General features: G+C 34.3%; 1 protein-coding gene across 1 annotated transcript; it reads left to right on the forward strand.

Annotated features, from left to right (window-relative positions):
- The first annotated feature begins 5,213 nt into the window (after window positions 1-5,213).
- Window positions 5,214-18,504, forward strand: LOC125201394 (protein REDUCED CHLOROPLAST COVERAGE 1-like). Its single transcript, XM_048099480.2, has 25 exons — window positions 5,214-5,434; window positions 5,748-5,854; window positions 5,987-6,048; window positions 6,505-6,597; window positions 6,950-7,022; window positions 7,116-7,475; window positions 7,992-8,059; window positions 8,131-8,262; window positions 8,699-8,740; window positions 8,861-9,385; window positions 9,478-9,635; window positions 9,870-10,398; window positions 10,477-10,539; window positions 10,619-10,720; window positions 11,131-11,448; window positions 12,074-12,166; window positions 12,271-12,372; window positions 12,634-12,738; window positions 12,868-13,001; window positions 13,653-13,836; window positions 14,202-14,333; window positions 14,570-14,682; window positions 15,277-15,367; window positions 15,619-17,911; window positions 18,242-18,504. The coding sequence occupies exons 2-24, from the start codon at window positions 5,794-5,796 to the stop codon at window positions 17,785-17,787; spliced, it is 5,709 nt and encodes a 1,902-aa protein (XP_047955437.1). The 5' UTR covers window positions 5,214-5,434; window positions 5,748-5,793; the 3' UTR covers window positions 17,788-17,911; window positions 18,242-18,504.
- Window positions 18,505-19,608: the final 1,104 nt, after the last annotated feature.

The following is a 19,608-nucleotide window of genomic DNA, read 5'->3' on the forward strand; positions in this document are numbered from 1 at the left end:
CAATATTTATAATAAGAACACATTTATAACAAAGTACCCTCTGGATGTATGTGATTTCGAGCTTAGTAATCATATTTGAATGAAAGTATATTTTTAGCAATTTAAAGGATAAAATAGTCAAACTAGCTCAAATCAAATAATTCATCAAAATAACAATGAATTAATTTAAATTATTTCTATTAATTCATCATCGGTCATACTATTTTCCTAAATAGGAATGTCAATTGGGTCAATACATTAAGTTTCAGTTCAACCCTATTTGAGCTGCAGGTTAATTGGTTGGTTGATGCTATAATTGAGTTAGAAATTTATCAGATTATAAATTTTTAACCATAAACCTAAACGTTCATATTAGGGCTAGCCTGATGAGCTAATCAGGATAAAATTAAAGCTAAATATTAAAATAAATATTCTTATTTTCTCCTAAGAAACTTAAATTTATAATGTATAAACATATACAAAAATTAAAGATATTAATCATGTGAAAACCATAAACACAAATCGGATTAAGCACTACAAGTATAAATATAAAAAGATATGACATTGGACAAAAATGATGTAAGTATATTAATTCTTGAATTGTTGGATATTGATATGTTAAAAATATTAAGTTTTATAAAATTAAAATGAAACATAGATATATTTTGATAGATTTCAAAACATGTTTTATAATTTGGAATATTCTTTATTGGTCAATTCATTTATACTCCATCTGTCTCACTCTAAGTAGAGCATTTCTATTCTGGCATGAGCTTTTATATAGTGTTGTTAGTGAGTTAAGTGGAGTGAATAAAGTAAGAGAGGAGGAAAAGGTAGAGAGAGTGATGTTTCTATTTTTAGAAATGTGAATTTTATATTTGACCGGTGTGAATTTTATTCCATATTTGACCGATGCGAATTTTATGAAATTGTTTGACTTTATGAAGAAATGTGTGTGGAAAAAGTTAGTGGAATGTGAACCTCACTTTTATAAAGTAATTGTAAGTAGAAAGGGTTAGGGAAATGTAATGTCCATTTAGTAAAAGCAGTGAATATGAAATTCGATATTTATTGAGGACTATCCAAATAAGGAAACATTTAATGGAGACCGGGAGTAATTATCAGTCTTCCATTAATATTTAATAATTTTATTATTAAATTTTGTGAATCATAAATTTAATTTAGTTAATTTATAACGTTACCGGGAGTAATTATCAGTCTTCCATTAATATTTAATAATTTTATTATTAAATTTTGTGAATCATAAATTTAATTTAGCTAATTTATAACGTTTTCCATGTATCCTAATTCTCGTTCCGATTGAATTAGGCGAACCATATTATTGAATGAGCATATGCGATTCAACAAATCGTTTGACAACAGTAACCATTTTTATAAAATAAGGCGAAAACTTTCTTATAAATATCTATTTTATTGATCTCAGTACTTCGAGTTCTATTATTCTCAACACAACATTTACTTATTTAAATCCACAATTACGAGAGTTTTTTAAGTACATGCATGTATATTTATTGATTATTCGTTTATTACGACTTTACGAATATTCCACATCCAGTTCACGAATTTAGTATTGATAGAAGTGGGTTTCCCGTTTGTGAAAATATATGCTCCTCAAGTCACATAAAAATAAAAACATTTTTTACTCTGGGATGTCCCAAAAAAAATACCCTTCTATTTTCGGTAATTAAGTTGAGCTTCATTCTCTATTAACAATACTATAATTATTTTTCTTTTTTATAATTGTGCATTAATTTTCTTATTACCCCAAATGTCTAAAATTTTTATAGAACAAAGGTAGTAGTAATATTCACACAAAAGGAGAGTCATTAAGTTTATTGTGCACTTGTCATGTAAGCAGTTTGTTTGTCAAGATTTGGTCTGAGAAAGTAATACTCCTTGCGTCCATGAAAAATAGTCATATTTGTAGATGACACGGATTTTATTGAGAAATTGGTAAAGGAAGAAAAAGAAGAGAAAAAAATATGAGATAATGTTTTCATTTTTGAAATGAGACTATTTTTTTTGGACATTACAAAATGACAAAAGATTATTTTTCGTGGACGGAGAAAGTAGTGAAACACATAAAATATTTAGTTACACAAATTTGAGATAACGAAGAAAATTAAGAATGAAATCAATATCGTTTAAAATAAAATTTTTGTGCGAGAAATGATAAACAATAAATTAAGATAAGGCTAGTGGTCCTAAAATAAAAAATTGTCATAATTTGGTATTTCCTATTAACTCAAAATTTGATCGGAAAAATTATGAACTTATCCCTTGTAGTGAATTTTTATGAATTGGGAAAATACCGACTTAGTGGGAGATTTACTACAAGTCTAAGTTTTGGATCAACTTAAAAGTTCACAAGATATATCAAATTTAAGTCGAAAATTGCCATTTTAGGAACCAATATCCTTTAAATTTATAATTAATTAATTAAATAAATTTTGGTGTTTGATAAATAAAATTTGGTATAGAATAAATACGTATGATACGACCGCAGCGTATGAACTTTTTTCCTATTTATTATTGAAAATCGTAATATTAGAAAATGAAGTTCTAACAATTCAAATAAAGTTGCGTGTAAGGTACAATAAATAAAGGTCGCAATGCCGTTATGAAAATCGAGTTGATTACACCACATAGAATTTTGTCTGTATAGTTCATTCATCCTTTTTAGTCAATTTCCGATAATTGACTATTTGTTTCTTAATTCGTAATTTCAAGAAATTAAAAAACTTGTGGTGCAAATTGTATTATCCTACAGTCGTAATTTTCTGCAATATATATATTTATATATGTGTGTGTTTTCCTATCTCGTGAAACGCAAGAAGAATCTACTAGATTCGTAAGATTGTATCTAGTAGTGTGTTTCCCTTAAGGGGTGTTCGGTTTGCAAGATTGTATCCGGGATTAAATTTGTAGTGTGTTTGGTTCATGAGTTTCAATCCCACAACTCAATCCTAGATAGATAATCATGGGATAATCAGTCATAGCTAACTCCTTATGACTAAAATAATGTTACAACTCAATCCTAGATTATATCTTGATATTATTTTATCTTAGAAACCGAACACTACTTAAAAGGTCATACATTTGAGTGAGGATTTTTTTGGTATGAGAGTGCCACTATGGTTTTTTTGTATAAGAATGTCACTATGAGATAATACGAAGGTTTTTTTTTTATATATATAAGAGTGCCACTATGAGATAATATGAATTTCGTTTTGTGAAATGAGTAATGATATAGTCATTTGAAAAAGGCGAGGAAAATATTTGCACAAATCAATTGTAAAGAATCTCTAGATACGTAATATGTAATTAATACAAAGACAAAAAAAAATAATGGCCATATGTTAATATAGCTGTCCAATATTGATTCACATTCTTGTACATGTTTTCCAAGTTGCAGTTGGGGAAATTAGCTACATCCTGTCATCTGATCAATCTCCATCATTTCTTTTTTTCTTATTGTCAAAAAATTATTTTCCATTTCCTTTATCTCTTTAATATTCAAAGAATAAGAAAAGAAAAACACAATAAAACAAGCACAAGACGTGGATACATTTTCTTAGTTTTAACTGATCATTAAGATGTTTCTTTTTTGGTTTTATTTTATGCACTGAGCACATTTGAGAGATAAACGTAGGCAAAGTATGATATGTCTCATTTTATTTTAGTAAAGTTTAATGAGTTTTTCATTGATATTTTAATACAAATTTTGTAAGAACTTGGTGTCTTTTCTACTGACCAATTTAAACTTCAGTAATTAATAAGAAAACGCAACCAAGTAATCAGATAATTTTGACAAAAATAATTTTATGCGTGATCAACTCAAATAATTTTTTTAATTTTATAGTGTCTTGTCTTTTACTTGATCCTTTCAATATGAATGACGTGTTTTCTCTATAATCCCATTTTAAAATGATGTATTCAGAAATTAAAAAAATGAAATCATAGCTCGAATATATACACGCTTGATGAATTTATGGTAGTACTTTTATAGTTAAAATTATAATTTTGTTTTATCTTAATTTTATTTATTATATAATTAAAACATTTGGTAATCATATATAATTACCATTAATTAGTTAAATCTTATAAATATTTATGTTTTTAATGTTGCGTCTGAGACTAACTCAAGTCTCTTTGAATGACAAATAAATGTTTTACGTTATTGATATACTAACAAAGACGTAAATATAATAAAACTTCAATTAGATAGTACAAGATTTATAGTATGTGTCGAGGTTATCTTCATTAATCGTATAATAATAGTAATAATAACAAAAAAACTATTCAACAAGTGGTACCGTCCCATTTGTGGGGTAGATAAACAATAAGTGGTCCCTTTTTCTCCTCTGCGATCTGCTAAAGTGTTATCTGCTCCCTCTTAGCGGTATAAATAATAGTTATACTAGTAGCATCATAAATAAGTAATAATAGTAATATATAATTAAATAATAATAATGCGTCTAAAGTGCATAAAACTAATACTATATCATGGAGTGTATAGCAATTCCAGCAAACCAAATGGGTTAAATAAACGACCAAGCACAATTTAATTGACAAAACATTTCTCCTCTGTTATAAAGTAAAATGACGAACCATTATATATAAATACAAAATTCTACACCACAAAATGTTGCTTATAATAAGCATGATTTAGTAATCTTGAGCTGAGTATGTGTACAAAATGGAGCCGTTCGATTTAAAGGATTATATCTCATAATTAAATATGTGTTTGGTTTATAAATTGAATCTCACAATTTAATCGTAGATGGATAATCATATGATATGAGTGATAGTCATTCCTCCAACTAAAATAATCTCACAACTTAATTTATAAATAATTATATAATAAATCATAGCAATTGAACAACAATATAAATACTAGTAGTATTAATTTTTTAACCCAATTAATTAAAATTAAGAATCGTGCAGTTAATGATACTCCTCAAACAGTTCACCACTGCGACAATTCCTACGGCCGAATTGAACAATATGTACAAATATTATTGCTCGGCATACATATAAATAATAATCCTATATTTATTCGCTATATAATTGGGAACATAAATTTAGTAATATACTTACTATAAGAAAATAATTTAGGTGGAAATGAAATAGTATAAGAAAATAAGTATATAATGACTGCCTATGGACAGAAGCTGCCACAAAATGCCACTATAATTCTGACTGTTAAATCTCAACCCTTCCTTCCTTATCACACCCCACTTCCCTCTATATCTCTTCCTCTTGCTCTTCTTCCATTCTCTCTCTCTCCCTCTCTCTAAATACGTGAAAAAGCTTCAACACAAACTCTCTAATGGTGCACTTTTTTTCCATTACCATCTAAACTCTTAAACCTTACATAAACCTCTGCAAACTGCAACAGCAATACGCAGCAGGTTACAACCTTCTGCTACTGGTTAGTACTTTTCTTTCCTTATTCTTACTTTATTGGACATTCAAAGCCACATTAAATAACTTGTTACATTAAATTTTGGATTCTAAGTTGTCAGAATCTCATCTTTTATTGGGTCCTGCTATAATAAATTTGAATTTTCGATTTTAAACTTATTGTTTTCTCCTCAGCAAAAGTACTAGAAGTACTAATTAATACTGTAACAATTTAAATTTAATGTGACGTATATTGTAGATTATTGCAAATAAAATTTCATGCAGAATTACGCATATAATAAAGATATCTTGCAATTTTAAGTAATATGCAATTACTCCAGTGAGCCTTCCGTCGTTCAAGTAAACAAGTCGAGCTCGAGCTTGGAAATGGCACCGAAGAGTGGGCGAGGCAAGACCAAGGGAGACAAGAAGAAGAAAGAAGAAAAGGGTAAGTATTATATTTACAATATATAGGACTATAATTTTTAATTGCTACTATATATTGTAAACCAATAATTTTATATTTTTGCTACTATATCACATGTTTATTAAATAAACCAATAATTTTATACTTTTGCAGTTCTTCCAGTTGTGGTGGATATAAAAGTGAATCTGCCGGACGAGACTCATGTTATTTTGAAGGTTTGTAGAATGCTATTATCTGTTACGTAAATGTATTCAAATCAATAGAAAAAAAGTAAATAATTAAATAAAATCAAGTATGCGAACCGATATATTCTGCAAATTCGAATGACCAATACAAAGTAAACGTTACTCGGGTGTCTTCTTCTTTTTCTTCTTTTAATGTATTTTTCTTTATTATGATAAAATATATTGTACATGAAAATTAGTTTTAATAGTGCAAGAATTTTAATACGTATAAATTTGATCAAGGAAGAGCGAAAAATAACTACTCCTATTATAGGATGGTCATTGGAAATTTGCCTAGTGCCTACACACCGGTGGTGAAAAAAAAACACAAATAGAAAAGGAATTAAGCTTAATTTTAATGTAAACAGATGACATAGTTGCCTCAAATAAATATTTTATCTCAGCGATTCAATATATAATCTTAACTTTTTTTTGAATTTAACGCAGGGAATTTCTACGGACAGAATTATAGACGTTCGTCGATTGTTATCCGTTAGTACTGTAACGAGCAACATCACTAACTATTCCTTATCTCATGAGGTAATTAAGTGGCTTATCATGTTTTTATTCTGTACAATTTTTAATAAAAATATGTGTTTTGGTTTATACGTTGATTTATATATTTGATTATTGTTATTGTTATTTTAAATTAGTTATTTTTATATTGATATTCTATATTCATCATTGTGTTCTAGACTTCTAGTTGCATCTGATGGTCTGTTATTCTTCATTAATTTCCAAAAATATTAAAATAGTATCCAACAAATATATACCTATCTATGAATATCCCAGTTAGGATTTTCTGAATTAGCTAAATACGTCATTCCATATCCCAAAGTGGAAATTGTAGGAAAAAAAATTCTTTACTTACATTATTTTGTTATATAAATAGGTGAGGGGCCCACGATTAAAAGATACGGTGGACGTGTCCGCGCTCAAACCCTGCACTCTCACGCTTGTGGAAGGTAGTATAAAAAAATTGTAAAAATAAAACATGAAATTATCAATACGGCGTCGTACCAACTAAAAGGTGCTAATTCTCTTTTATGCCCTCGCAGAGGACTACGATGAAGGTAGCGCCACGGCGCACGTTAGACGGCTGCTGGATATCGTCGCTTGCACGACGTCGTTTGGGCCGTCGGCGGAAAAGGGCTCTTCTCCCGCCGCATCTCCCAAGGGCGGAGAAGAGGGAAAGGATGGCCGTGGAGCTCAGGACGGCAAGGTTTCTAAGAAAGCGATCAAGTCTCCCCGCGCTAAGAGTAAGAAAGAGAGTTCTCCGCCGCCGCCGGCGGAGTCGGAGGCGAAGGACGGATCTGCAGCTGCTGTTGATCGAGAAGGAGAGATGAGCAACACTTCTCCGAAGCTCGGGAGCTTCTACGAGTTCTTCTCTCTCTCTCACCTCACGCCTCCTCTTCAATGTAATGTCTGCCGCTTTTTCTTACGCCGTCTCTTTGCATTTTTATCAGCTGGAATTACCTATTCAATCACTTCAACTTTGTAGTTTTGTTCTGTTTCGTTTGAAACAGTTGAACTTGATATTATGAAATCCGCGCCAGAAATTGAAGCACATGTGATTGATAATACAACGAAATTTGTTTGGAGATGCATAATGATACTGCATAGTGGTGTTTGTATTAGAAAAAACTAAGTATGATCGGAGAAATCGATGTGCAAGTAATGATAGATAACATAGCTGTTTGTTGGTGTATTTCATCATGAATTATGCAAAGCATATGTTAAGATGTGAAAACGAATTCAAGTTCTTCCGTGCAAAGTTGATGCATTGTTCTATTTTGTTAAATTTAACACAGATTTTAACTAATGATGTTGCTTTATGTGTGTCCGGCTCTTTAGTTTCTTGCTTTTTCATAGACTTCTTCTTCTTAGAGATTTCGACTAGTATATGAGGTATACTTATAAAATCCTTTATGCAGTTATAAGGAGAGCGGAGAGGAAAAGTGTCGATGAAGTTTCTGGTGATGATCACCTTTTCTCTCTTGAGGTGAGAACTGTTTCTATCGCTTAAATTTGCTGAGGTTTTAATGCATGCATTTGAGCAACGTTTTTTTGCAGGTAAAATTGTGCAATGGGAAATTGATTGTTATAGAAGCTTCAAGGAAAGGTTTTTATGGCACTGGAAAGCAGCAGTTTTTTTGTCATAATCTGGTTGATCTGCTGAGACAACTCAGTAGAGCCTTTGATAATGTAAGAACTCTAACCTTTATTGATGGGACTTAAACTATACATGCATGTTTAATATTCCAATTTTGTCTATGCACACAGCATATAAGAGTTTTTGAGTGTCGTAGCTCCTGTCAACTTTAAATTGAGATGGATGTAAATCTTTCAGTTATGTTTCATAGAGTTGAGATGTGTAGACTTTGCTTCCTTATATCTGAGGTACTTGGGGTTCCAAACAAATTTGGTGCACCACTAAAATGGGGTTCCCAGAATCGTTGTAAGAATGGCCTCAGCTAGATAGTACTTTCTTGCCAGGTTGACAGATGACAGATCAAGATGACTAAATATATGTTTCTGGTCAACAATGTTCCACTTGTTGTCTAAAAATTTGTGTAACTGTTCCCTTTCAAAGGCTGGAAATATTTATGAGATTTGACGTACCTTAATTTATCCATTTCAGGCTTATGATGAACTCATGAAAGCATTCTCAGAAAGGAATAAGGTAGAGGGCATACTACTCCTAATTTCTCTGCAGCTTCACTGATAAATTGTCATCTTAAAAGATTTTCCTTCGCAACATTGTATTGCAGAATATGTGTGACCTGATATTTTCTTACTGCAGTTTGGAAACCTTCCTTTTGGCTTCAGAGCCAACACGTGGCTTATTCCGCCCATAGCTGCACAATCACCATCTACATTTGCCCCTCTGCCCACAGAAGATGAAAACTGGGGAGGGAATGGAGGTGGTCTAGGCAGAGATGGCAAAAGTGACCTGCTACCTTATGCAAATGAACTGTTGTTTCTTGCATCTATGCCATGCAAAACTGCTGAGGAGAGGCAAATTAGAGATAGAAAAGCATTTCTTCTTCACAGTTTGTTTGTTGATGTTGCAATATTCAAGGCCATTGCGGCTGTGAAACATGTAATGCAAACTTTAGAATCAGCTAATTCTGCTTCAAATAGTCGAATTGTCTTGACAGAGAAAGTTGGAGACTTGAGCATAACTGTCATGAAAGATGCATCTAATGCTAGTTGCAAAATCGATACTAAGATTGATGGAGAACAAGCTATAGGATTGGATGACAAGAAACTGGGAGAAAGAAACCTGCTTAAGGGGATCACAGCTGATGAAAATACGGCTGCTCATGTAAGAAACTCAGGGGAATGATAGAAGTACTGCTGTTGTCCATTCTTATCTTGCTTTTTTTTATTGGATTTTTATTAAATAAGTATTTGCAGGATATTGCCACTTTAGGTGTTGTGAGTGTGAGGTATTGTGGCTATATTGCATGCGTGAAAGTTCAAGGGATTGACAATGCCAGAGCAAATACTCCATTGCGAAGCCAAGAGCTTCTTGACCAGCCTGATGGGGGTGCTAATGCCCTAAATATTGATAGGTTGCTATACTCTTTTCTTGTAATTATGCTTAGTAGCACATTAATTACTTTTGATACTTGTCTTACACAATTTGTTCCTTCACCTCCACCTTGATTCACAAAAGAAGTTGCTTATGCAACCATGGATGTTGTTCCATGCTTGCATTTAAAGTATCTTATCGCGTATCTTATTTGAGTTTTCTCTCTTTTTGTCTTTGATTTAATTAGCCCTTACTTTGACCTTATATTTTGCAGTTTAAGGTTATTACTACATGAAAATGCTACAACTGAACAAAATAAAGCATCAGCACATTCTCGAACATTAGAATCTGAGCAACTTGAATCTTCCCAAGCTTTTGTTGAGAGACTGCTGCAAGACAGTCTTGAAGAGCTTCGGCAAGAAGAACATGATCTGGATGCTTTTGTGAGATGGGAACTTGGAGCCTGCTGGATACAGCATTTACAAGATCAGAAGAAAACAGAAAAAGAGAAGAAACCGCCTAGTGAGAAGACCAAAAATGAAATGAAGGTTGAGGGACTAGGAACACCGCTTAAATCCCTTAAAAACAGAAAGAAGACACTGGACGGAAATACTGCAGACCAACAGAATGAGAATTTAAAATCTTCTGCTGATGAAGTGAAGGATGAAGCTGAAAAAACATTGAATGTGACAGAATCTCAGCTTGATAACGGTGAAAGTGAAAATGAGGTTATGTTAAAATCAATGTTATCTGATGCTGCATTCTCTCGATTAAAAGAGTCCGAGACTGGACTTCATTCAAAGGTAGCGTTTCATATATGTGGGTTGAGTATACTACTTCCAATGTTGAAACATGTTTTTGACTGGCATTTACCTTGACAGTCGCTGCACGAACTGATTGAGTTGTCCCAAAAATATTATGATGATGTAGCGCTACCGAAACTGGTAACTATATATATCCTTCCATAAAAATCAAATTGGTTGTACCATTTATATTCCGAGTGACACTTGTCATGGATAACAGGTTGCAGATTTTGGTTCTTTAGAGCTCTCACCAGTAGATGGCCGGACATTGACAGATTTCATGCATACTAGAGGTCTTCGGATGCGATCCCTTGGACAAGTTGTACGTTTTTACAGTTCCTTCTGATATGTTTATCACTAGGACATTTTCTATTAGTATCACCATCGAACCCAGGCTCAGATGCATGAGTTGTCCTTTAGTCTGCAGATGTTATTATCGTTACTTGCTATTTGGATGAAGAAGATCCTGGCATATAATCTTAGGGGGTGTTCGGTTTGCAAGATTGTATCCCGGGATTAAATTAGTAGTGTGTTTGGTTCATAAGATTTAGTCTCCCAACTCAATCCTAGATGGATAATCATGAGATAAATAGTCGTAGCTAACCCCCTATGACTAAAACAATCTCACAACTCAATCCTAGATTATATCTTGGTATTATTTTATCTAGGAAACCGAACACCACCTTACTTGAGTATAACCTAATTATTATCACTTAATGTTTTTTTTTCCAGGTTAAGCTTTCAGAAAAGTTATCACATGTGCAATCCCTTTGCATACATGAGATGATAGTACGCGCTTTTAAGCATGTCCTGCAGGCAGTAATATCTGCAGTTCAGAAGCCTGAGAAAATGGCAGCAGCAATTGCAGCAGCATTGAATTTAATGCTTGGAGTTCCTGAAAATGTACAACCAGATCAGCCTTCTGGTGTCAATTCCGTTGTGTGGAATTGGCTTGAAGTGTTTCTTCTGAAGCGCTATGAGTGGAATATAAAGAATTTAAACTATGAGGATATCAGAAAGTTTGCAATCCTTCGTGGTTTATGCCATAAGGTATATTATTAAGCCTGAAAAATGAACTATGATCTGTTCCATTTAATTTATTTTGGATTGGAATGCAATCAATGCATAACTTCTTTTTTTTTTCTTCATGCATGATGATTTACATAGTAAAAACTGTCCAGAAAACTAAATATGACCTGATCACCAGATGTAATCGGTGGACATACAGATTTTCTTGCTACCTAGATTTTTTTTCCAACTTTTACATTGTTCTGAATCAAAGATAGATATTCCCCTATGCCGACGTGCATAAATCTGTAGGGTTCAAATCCAGCAAGATATCTAAGTCCATTCAGAGAATACAAGATGGAAAAGTATTTTTATGCATATGCTTTACAAAGCATAAATGCTGATGTACCCATCAAATACTCTTATGTAGATAGTTTTTGCAGCTCTGAATCAGATTATCTATCAAGAACACCAGCCCAGAACAGAGATGTCAAATTAGGTTGTTTGGTTAGATCAACATCACAAACTAAATTACTAAGTCAGCCCCTCTATTAGTTGGCAGAAAGAAACATTAAGAAAGAGGCAATATTTAGTTTGATTCAGACAATATAGGCAAGAGTTCACATCATAGTATTACTTTGAAATCCTGACTTGCTCTGTTCCTTAGGTGGGTATTGAGCTTGTACCAAGAGACTTTGATATGGAATCTGCACGCCCTTTTCAGAAGGAAGATATAGTGAGCCTGGTACCAGTGCATAAGGTGAGCTTGGATCCCTTATCCACCATAATGAAGTAGATTTTGAAATTTCACATTTCCATCTATGAAGTTTTCACTTAAAAAGAAATGTCATATGTTTACTGTAGCAAGCAGCCTGCTCATCTGCTGATGGACGGCAGCTCTTAGAATCCTCTAAAACAGCCTTGGATAAAGGAAAACTTGAAGATGCTGTTAGCTATGGAACAAAGGTACTATTTCATATGTAACTTGACAAGAAATCCTTTGGGGATTATATGTGTGTCAGGCTTCCATGAAAATGTTCTCTACATGGAGATCAGATCAGCAGTCGGGTCAAAAATTACGCATTGCCTTTTTTTCTCCTATCTTGTTGATAAATTCCGAAAACACAATTCAGAATAAACAATCTGTAAAACCTGATTCAAATTTATATCTACTGCTTTAGTTTTTGGTTAATGAGTTAAACAGTTGTAATTTATCAATCACTTTAGGCCCTTGCAAAGTTGGTAGCCGTATGTGGTCCTTATCATCGCATGACAGCTGGTGCTTACAGCCTTCTTGCAGTTGTTTTATATCACACTGGAGATTTCAACCAGGTCCTTGCTCAATCTTTTGTACTATATTACGATTCCATATAGAGAAATATTGAAGTTTATTTAACGAACTATGTTTGCATGTTACATGTCTATTTCGAAGTACTGAAGTCTTTTGTTCATTATGTACAGGCCACTATCTATCAGCAAAAAGCCTTGGACATCAATGAACGAGAGCTAGGTCTTGATCATCCGGATACGATGAAAAGTTACGGGGATCTTGCTGTTTTTTATTACAGACTACAACACACGGAATTGGCCCTCAAGTATGTTAATCACTTAATTGCCTGGTGCCATTTGCACTCTGAAATTATTCCACAAATTCCTACCCCAGAAGTTCCATTTTAAAAATTTGGAAGAACTTTCTGCTTTTTTTCATACAAAGATGAACCTTTTGCATTTTCCAAGATTATATATGACTCCCAATTACATCATATAAGTATGATTAAACAACAGGGACAGTTCCTTTCCTTTAAGTATCTTTATATGTGAATTTACTTCAGTGCATTTCTGATTTTTGGCAACTACTTAAAAGATTAAATTAATCTGAGTCTGAATGATAAAAGTCTAATAAAATACTGAGACATTGATCTCTCTAGGTTTAACCTATAATTATACTTCCTCCGTCCACGAAAAATAGTCCCATTTTGCCATTTTTGGATGTCCACGAAAAATAGTCCAATTTCATAAAATGGGTTTCTCTCTAATACTTTTCCCACTTTTTCTCCTCTCTCTCATACATTACCCACTTTTTCTCCCTATCTCTCTTACTTTACCAACTTTTTCTTCTCCTCTCTCGTACTTTACTAATTTCTCATTAAAACCTGTGCCATCCACAAATGAGACTATTTTTGTGGACGGAGATGTTTGATGATTGATACATGGTAATGATAATCCTTTGATTTTCTATCATTTAGATACGTGAAGAGAGCATTGTATCTCTTACATCTCACTTGTGGCCCATCACATCCAAACACTGCGGCTACATACATAAATGTGGCTATGATGGAGGAAGGCCTGGGTAATGTGCACGTTGCACTAAGATATCTTCATAAAGCGCTGAAATGCAACCAAAAACTTCTTGGTCCAGACCATATTCAGGTTTCGTGCAAATTCAACTAATCATTTTAAATTCTTATTATTGTATTCTTCTTGTATACTTCTGTGATTCTTTTTCCTTTTACGTGGTGATAGTAGCCACAATTAGAATATGTACTCTTTTTGCTTCCAAATGATATTTTTATAATTCCATTGGCCCAATACTAGTGATATTTAGAAATCACCGTTCTTACTTTCTTTCATTGCTGAAACTTTGTTTGAACCATCTTTCCTATCAACTGAAAACTTTTGGTGTGTTTTCTTTTACTTCAAAATATGCACATAAATTAATAATATTTCTATAATCTTTTTAAGCTTGAGATTTGTATGTTTCAGATAAAATATGCTTAATTATTTAATCATTTCAGACAGCTGCAAGTTATCATGCCATTGCCATAGCCCTCTCATTGATGGAAGCATACCCTTTAAGTGTTCAGCATGAACAGACAACTTTACAAATACTTAGGGCAAAGCTGGGACCAGACGACCTCCGGACACAGGTATTAATGTCTTTATGACTCCTCAAGAAGCGATAAGTTGATACCAGTTCTTTTGCTATTTACATTGCATTTTGCTTGGATAATTAACGAGACAGTTGATGCTATTTTGCACAGTTTTACCTTTAAGTTCCAGAGATTCTTGATCTCTGTACTATAGTTTCTGGTTGCGAATATATCTGTGACAAACTTTTCAGAAAGTTTAATTGAACACTTGGTTTTATTTGTGTATTTTACAGGATGCAGCTGCATGGCTTGAATACTTTGAATCCAAGGCTTTTGAGCAGCAAGAAGCTGCTCGAAATGGGACACGAAAGCCAGATGCTTCTATAGCCAGCAAGGGCCACCTAAGGTAAATCAACTTATGGGATCTGGCATATAATCAATGCATGTAATTTTTCTGCAATGCTGACCCCTATTTGTAGAGCCATCTTTAACACCCTTAACTGAGTATAGTTAGAGCACTCCCATCTGCAGATATAATTCCTTCCTTCCGTTCTTTAATTTGGATTGCATAATTATTGATTTAAGCATCTATTTTTGATAGGGATAACATTGGCGTCAGTTATACTTAATGGGCGACTTAGTTTTGGTCATTCTTTGTAGTGTAAGATCAAGACCAATAATATATCCTAAGTTCGAATTTAAGGACTCAGTAGCAAAGTAACTCTTATTCACATGGTGGTTCACCAATTAGTGTTGCTAACTATTAAATGGTCATCTTCGTTAATAGTTTTAACTTTTGGATTTGGTGGTCATGCAAGAGCAATAATGGTGATGCAATAGAGAATACAAAGCCTTCATTTTGTAACTTTCTTTTAATGTGATATGCATACATTTTCTCACCAATTCAAAATGAACAAGGTTTCTTGTATTGGATAACGATCAAACTAGAAACCTAGATGAGATCATGAGTCTCTCAATTACTCACAATTGTTATTGCCAGTGTATCAGATTTGCTTGACTACATAAATCCAAGTCAGGATGCTAAAGGGAAAGATGCCATTGGATCAAAGAGAAGAAATTACATTGCAAAGGTTTTATTTATTCTAGTTGATTGTTTTATGCAAGTGAATATTTCCATCCAGATAAGGCAGATAAAATCTTCTCTATAAAATTGAGGGTTTGTGGCTGCTCACACTTCTAATTAGCTACCCAAATAGCCATTCCGACTGAAGAAATGCAGCTATTCTTTTTAGCACAACAACTAAATATGCTTTTCATATAAGGCTATCAAATTTCTATGTAATAATCTTATTTCCATGCTTTTTATCTGGTTGATTTTTAGGCTAAGGAGAAAGTCATCCATGACAATCTAGCCATCTCAGATACTGAGGTTGCTTCGACAGATACCTTTGCTGTGGAGGCAAAGGAAGGTAAACAAGTTCATGTCTCTGACACTGATGCAGCAGTGAACCATGCTTGGCCAGTTCAGTCTGAAGACACTGTGGAAGTATTTCCTGATGAAAATCCTGTCCAGCCTGGAAACCTTGAAATCAGAATTCCTGAGTCCAGTGATGTATCACTTGAAACACATGCTGAAGGAGAAGACGGCTGGCAGCCAGTTCAAAAATCAAGATCGTCCGGCTTGTTTGGAAAACGGCTAAGGCAGCGACGTCAGCACGGAACTAAGATTTTTAATCACCAGAAGAAAGAACTTGTTGCTGAATTGGATCATGCCACACTGAAGAATAACCACCAAAGTGGAAAAATTTATGTTTTAAAGAAACGAGCAGTTCCTGCAGGAAGCATAGCAGAATACTATGTAGCAAAGACTTCTATGCCAGGGGCCAAGTATGGACGGAGAGTTGTGAAAACTGTAGCATATAGAGTGAAGTCGGTTTCTCCATCCACCATGGATGGTGCAGGGGTGAACTCTAAAAATGAAGATGAGACATCATGCTCTCCAACAGACTCAAGGCCGGTATCTGCACAAAAAGAAGTTGGAACTGTTGCTAAGAGAAGTTCAATAGTAAGTCTGGGTAAATCTCCCTCATATAAGGAAGTAGCTCTGGCACCACCTGGTACCATATCTATGTTGCAAGTGAGACATCCTGAGGATGATGCGCATTATAACAGAGTACTTGAACCTGAAGAACAGAACAAAAGGGCCCAGGAAAAATCCGTGTCTGTGGAAATAAGTTCACAAAACGACCAGGAAGGGAACATTCAGGATACAGTCATGGGTTCCACAGATCAACTGAAAAATGAAAATGAAGCTCTTGAAGAGAAAGAGGAAATACACTCAGATACTGCAAAGAATCATGAAAACTCGATGGTTGTATCTGAGTGTATGGTACAAGTGCAGTCCAGCAATGATGAGTCCAGTCAACACGAAGAGCTAGGTACCCACACGGATAATGTGCCAAATTGCGCTGGTTCGTCATTGGAAACTGCTACTTGTACTGAAGATCTATTGGTCTCTAGATCGAATGGTGATTCGGAAAGCACTTTGCAAGGGGTGGAAGAACAGAAATCAAAACTTCCAGTGGCTTGTCAAAGTGACTCAAGAGAAGTTTCTAACAAGAAGTTGTCAGCTTTAGCAGCTCCGTACAATCCATCAGTCATTAGTCCATGTGTTGCACCATTGCCTATGAATATTTCTCTCTCTTCTGGTCCAGGAGCTGTTCAACCAGTTGGTCCTTGGCCAATGAATATGGGACTTCATCAAGGTCATGCTACTCTTTTACCCAGTCCAATTTCCTCTCCCCACCACCCCTATCCTTCGCCACCAACAACACCAAATATGATCCACCCCTTACCTTTGATGTACCCTCCTTACACACAGGCCCAGTCCCTACCACCTAGCACTTTTCAAGTTACCAGCAACCAGTTTCATCACGGTCAATTTGCTTGGCAATGCAATATACGTGCTAACACACAAGAATACATTCCTGTCACACTTTGGCCTGGCTGCCATCCATTAGAATTTCCCTCCCCATCAGTGGTTGAACCAATTGCTAAACCTTTTTTGGAGGAAAAGGAACAATCCATCATCTCAGAGAACCTAAATTTGGCATTACCTTTGGATCTTGACTCTGGGAATGAGTCTAAGAAAGAAATAGATCTTCCTGCATCAGAGGCAGTGGAGAACTTACGTGATATAGATGTGGTTCAATCAGGTAATGGGGAAGAAATTGAATCCAAGTTCCATGGTCTACCGATCCCTGTTAAACTTCTACATAGCAGTAATGGTCCAACTGAAAAATCCGAGAGATGCAATGATTATCATGTTCAGAGACAGCAGTTTAAGGCTGACAGTGAGAAACGATTCAGTGTTTTAGTTAGAGGGAAAAGGAACAAAAAGCAGATGTTGAGAATGCCATTAAGTTTGCTCAAACGACCATATAGTTCACAACCATTCAAAGTTGTGTATAGTAGAGTTGTTAGGGATACGGAACTTCCTAATTCCCCGAGCTTTAACTCCAAAGAGACCAGTTCAGCAAATGCTACATGAGTAGATTTATCATCTTATTCACATAATACAACACGATGGCTGAAAAGAGATAGAAGTTACATTTCAGAAAATCCAAAAGTGATACGCATATCACAGGCCTGAGCATGTTGATCAGCTGATAAAGGTTAGTTCTAATTATACCCTTTAGTTCTAACTGTCCTGTATCTGATCTGCCTTAATAATTCCCCCCTGAAACTTCTATAGCAGATATCCTTATCATTGGTTTCAATTGTTACATAGATTAGTCCCGTAGCGTTATTTTATATGAGCTGAAAACAGCTCCTAGTTTTGAGATAGGGCATTACCGTCCATCTGAAGGATTGTTACTTTTAGTTGTTTTCACAAGCTCGGCTGTTCAATATAGAATAGCAACTTTTCGGGAAGTAACAATTTCCTCAATTTTATTCCAGGAGCTTTGATCTTGTGCTGATCGTTGTGATCTTTAAATGCGCAGGTTCCTTTTGAAAATTGTTCTTGGTTTGTGTGGATGTGGTGATCCTGGTATATGCTTCTTCCACCATTCAGTAAAGGAGTTGGAGTCATATTGGTGCATTCTTTCCTTTATTTTGAGATATATTTTGACAGTGCGTAACAAAGATTTTGAAGTCCCGGTTAATTCTTTCATAGAAAGCAATTCTGATATCGATATTTTGGATACTATGATTTGATTCAGTACTTGGTAACTTGATATCCCCTTCCATAGTTAACTTTTCTATATGCTATGGTTTTCCATTTGAGGTTCAAAGCTGAAGATGTTTTGAACTTATCCTACTCCTTCTATGAACTCTTCATGAAGATAATTACTAAATGTTACATCCCCTTCCATAGTTACCTCCTATTTACTATGTTTTTCTTTTATGTGATAATTAAATGTCGTTGTGTAGTTTATGTGATTGTGTGAATTGTTAACTTGATGAATTATGTATGATTAATCACGTGATAAGGAATTCATGGAATAAAATATAGAAATATGATGAGCGGTAGAATGAATTGGTAATGAAATATGAAAATGAAAGAATATGAGTACATGGGTTGTGCCCCTATGCCTGGTCAATTACATTGGGTATAGTTGGCATATGCCATAGGACTGTAGTATTGCTATCGTCGTATATGATGGTATGTGATGATTATTCATCTTATACGGGTTTTCGGCATCCGAACATGAGTTCTACATCCTCATATGGGTTATCGACACCCTCTTATGTGTTATCTACACGCTCGTGTTATTGTCGCCCACTATTGGGCTGTTGCTGGTGATTGTTCGTGTACTTGTGTTTTGAGACCAAACACTTTATTGGGGCTATCGATGCTACATGTGATCATATGATGATATTAATATTTTGCTAATTTGCTGTTGTTATTGCTACTTGTGCTGAATGGTGAATATGATTGCCAATGATTTTGATATGTGTATAGGTGCTTGATGCGAAATGTTTGTGGTTATGTCGAGTTATACTGAAGGTAGACATTGATAAATAAAATAAGAACTTATTATAATTACTATACTATTTGCTTATAGAGAGTTTTGACTAAATTGTTGAGTGTGCTACTTGCTAGTTGATTGATTATTTGTGTGTATATTCGTTCGCTTCTTCGTCAACACCGATTTACGTATATTACTACCTCCGTCACACAATAAGAGTACATTTTGTCATTTCGGTCCGTCCCACAATAAGAGTCACACTTTATTTTTACCATAAATGGTACGTACGTTCCACATTCTACCAACTTATTACACTTGCATTTTATTCAACCCACTTTTTTTACATTTCTGAAAATTCGTAACCACACCAAATGTGACTCCTACTTTGGGATGAAAGT

This window comes from Salvia hispanica, chromosome 2 (genome assembly GCF_029641045.1).
Source record: "Salvia hispanica isolate PSC_SH4W2 chromosome 2, Shi_PSC_v1, whole genome shotgun sequence".
Taxonomy (NCBI): domain Eukaryota; kingdom Viridiplantae; phylum Streptophyta; class Magnoliopsida; order Lamiales; family Lamiaceae; genus Salvia; species Salvia hispanica.

Bases quoted from the DNA above. Each gene is read 5' to 3' on its own strand.
- LOC125201394 (XM_048099480.2), top strand. From the start codon at position 5,794: ATGGCACCGAAGAGTGGGCGAGGCAAGACCAAGGGAGACAAGAAGAAG. The intron at 8,741-8,860 runs GTAGAGGGCATA...TTCTTACTGCAG, and splicing joins CATTCTCAGAAAGGAATAAG to TTTGGAAACCTTCCTTTTGG. The intron at 11,449-12,073 runs GTATATTATTAA...TCTGTTCCTTAG, and splicing joins TTCGTGGTTTATGCCATAAG to GTGGGTATTGAGCTTGTACC.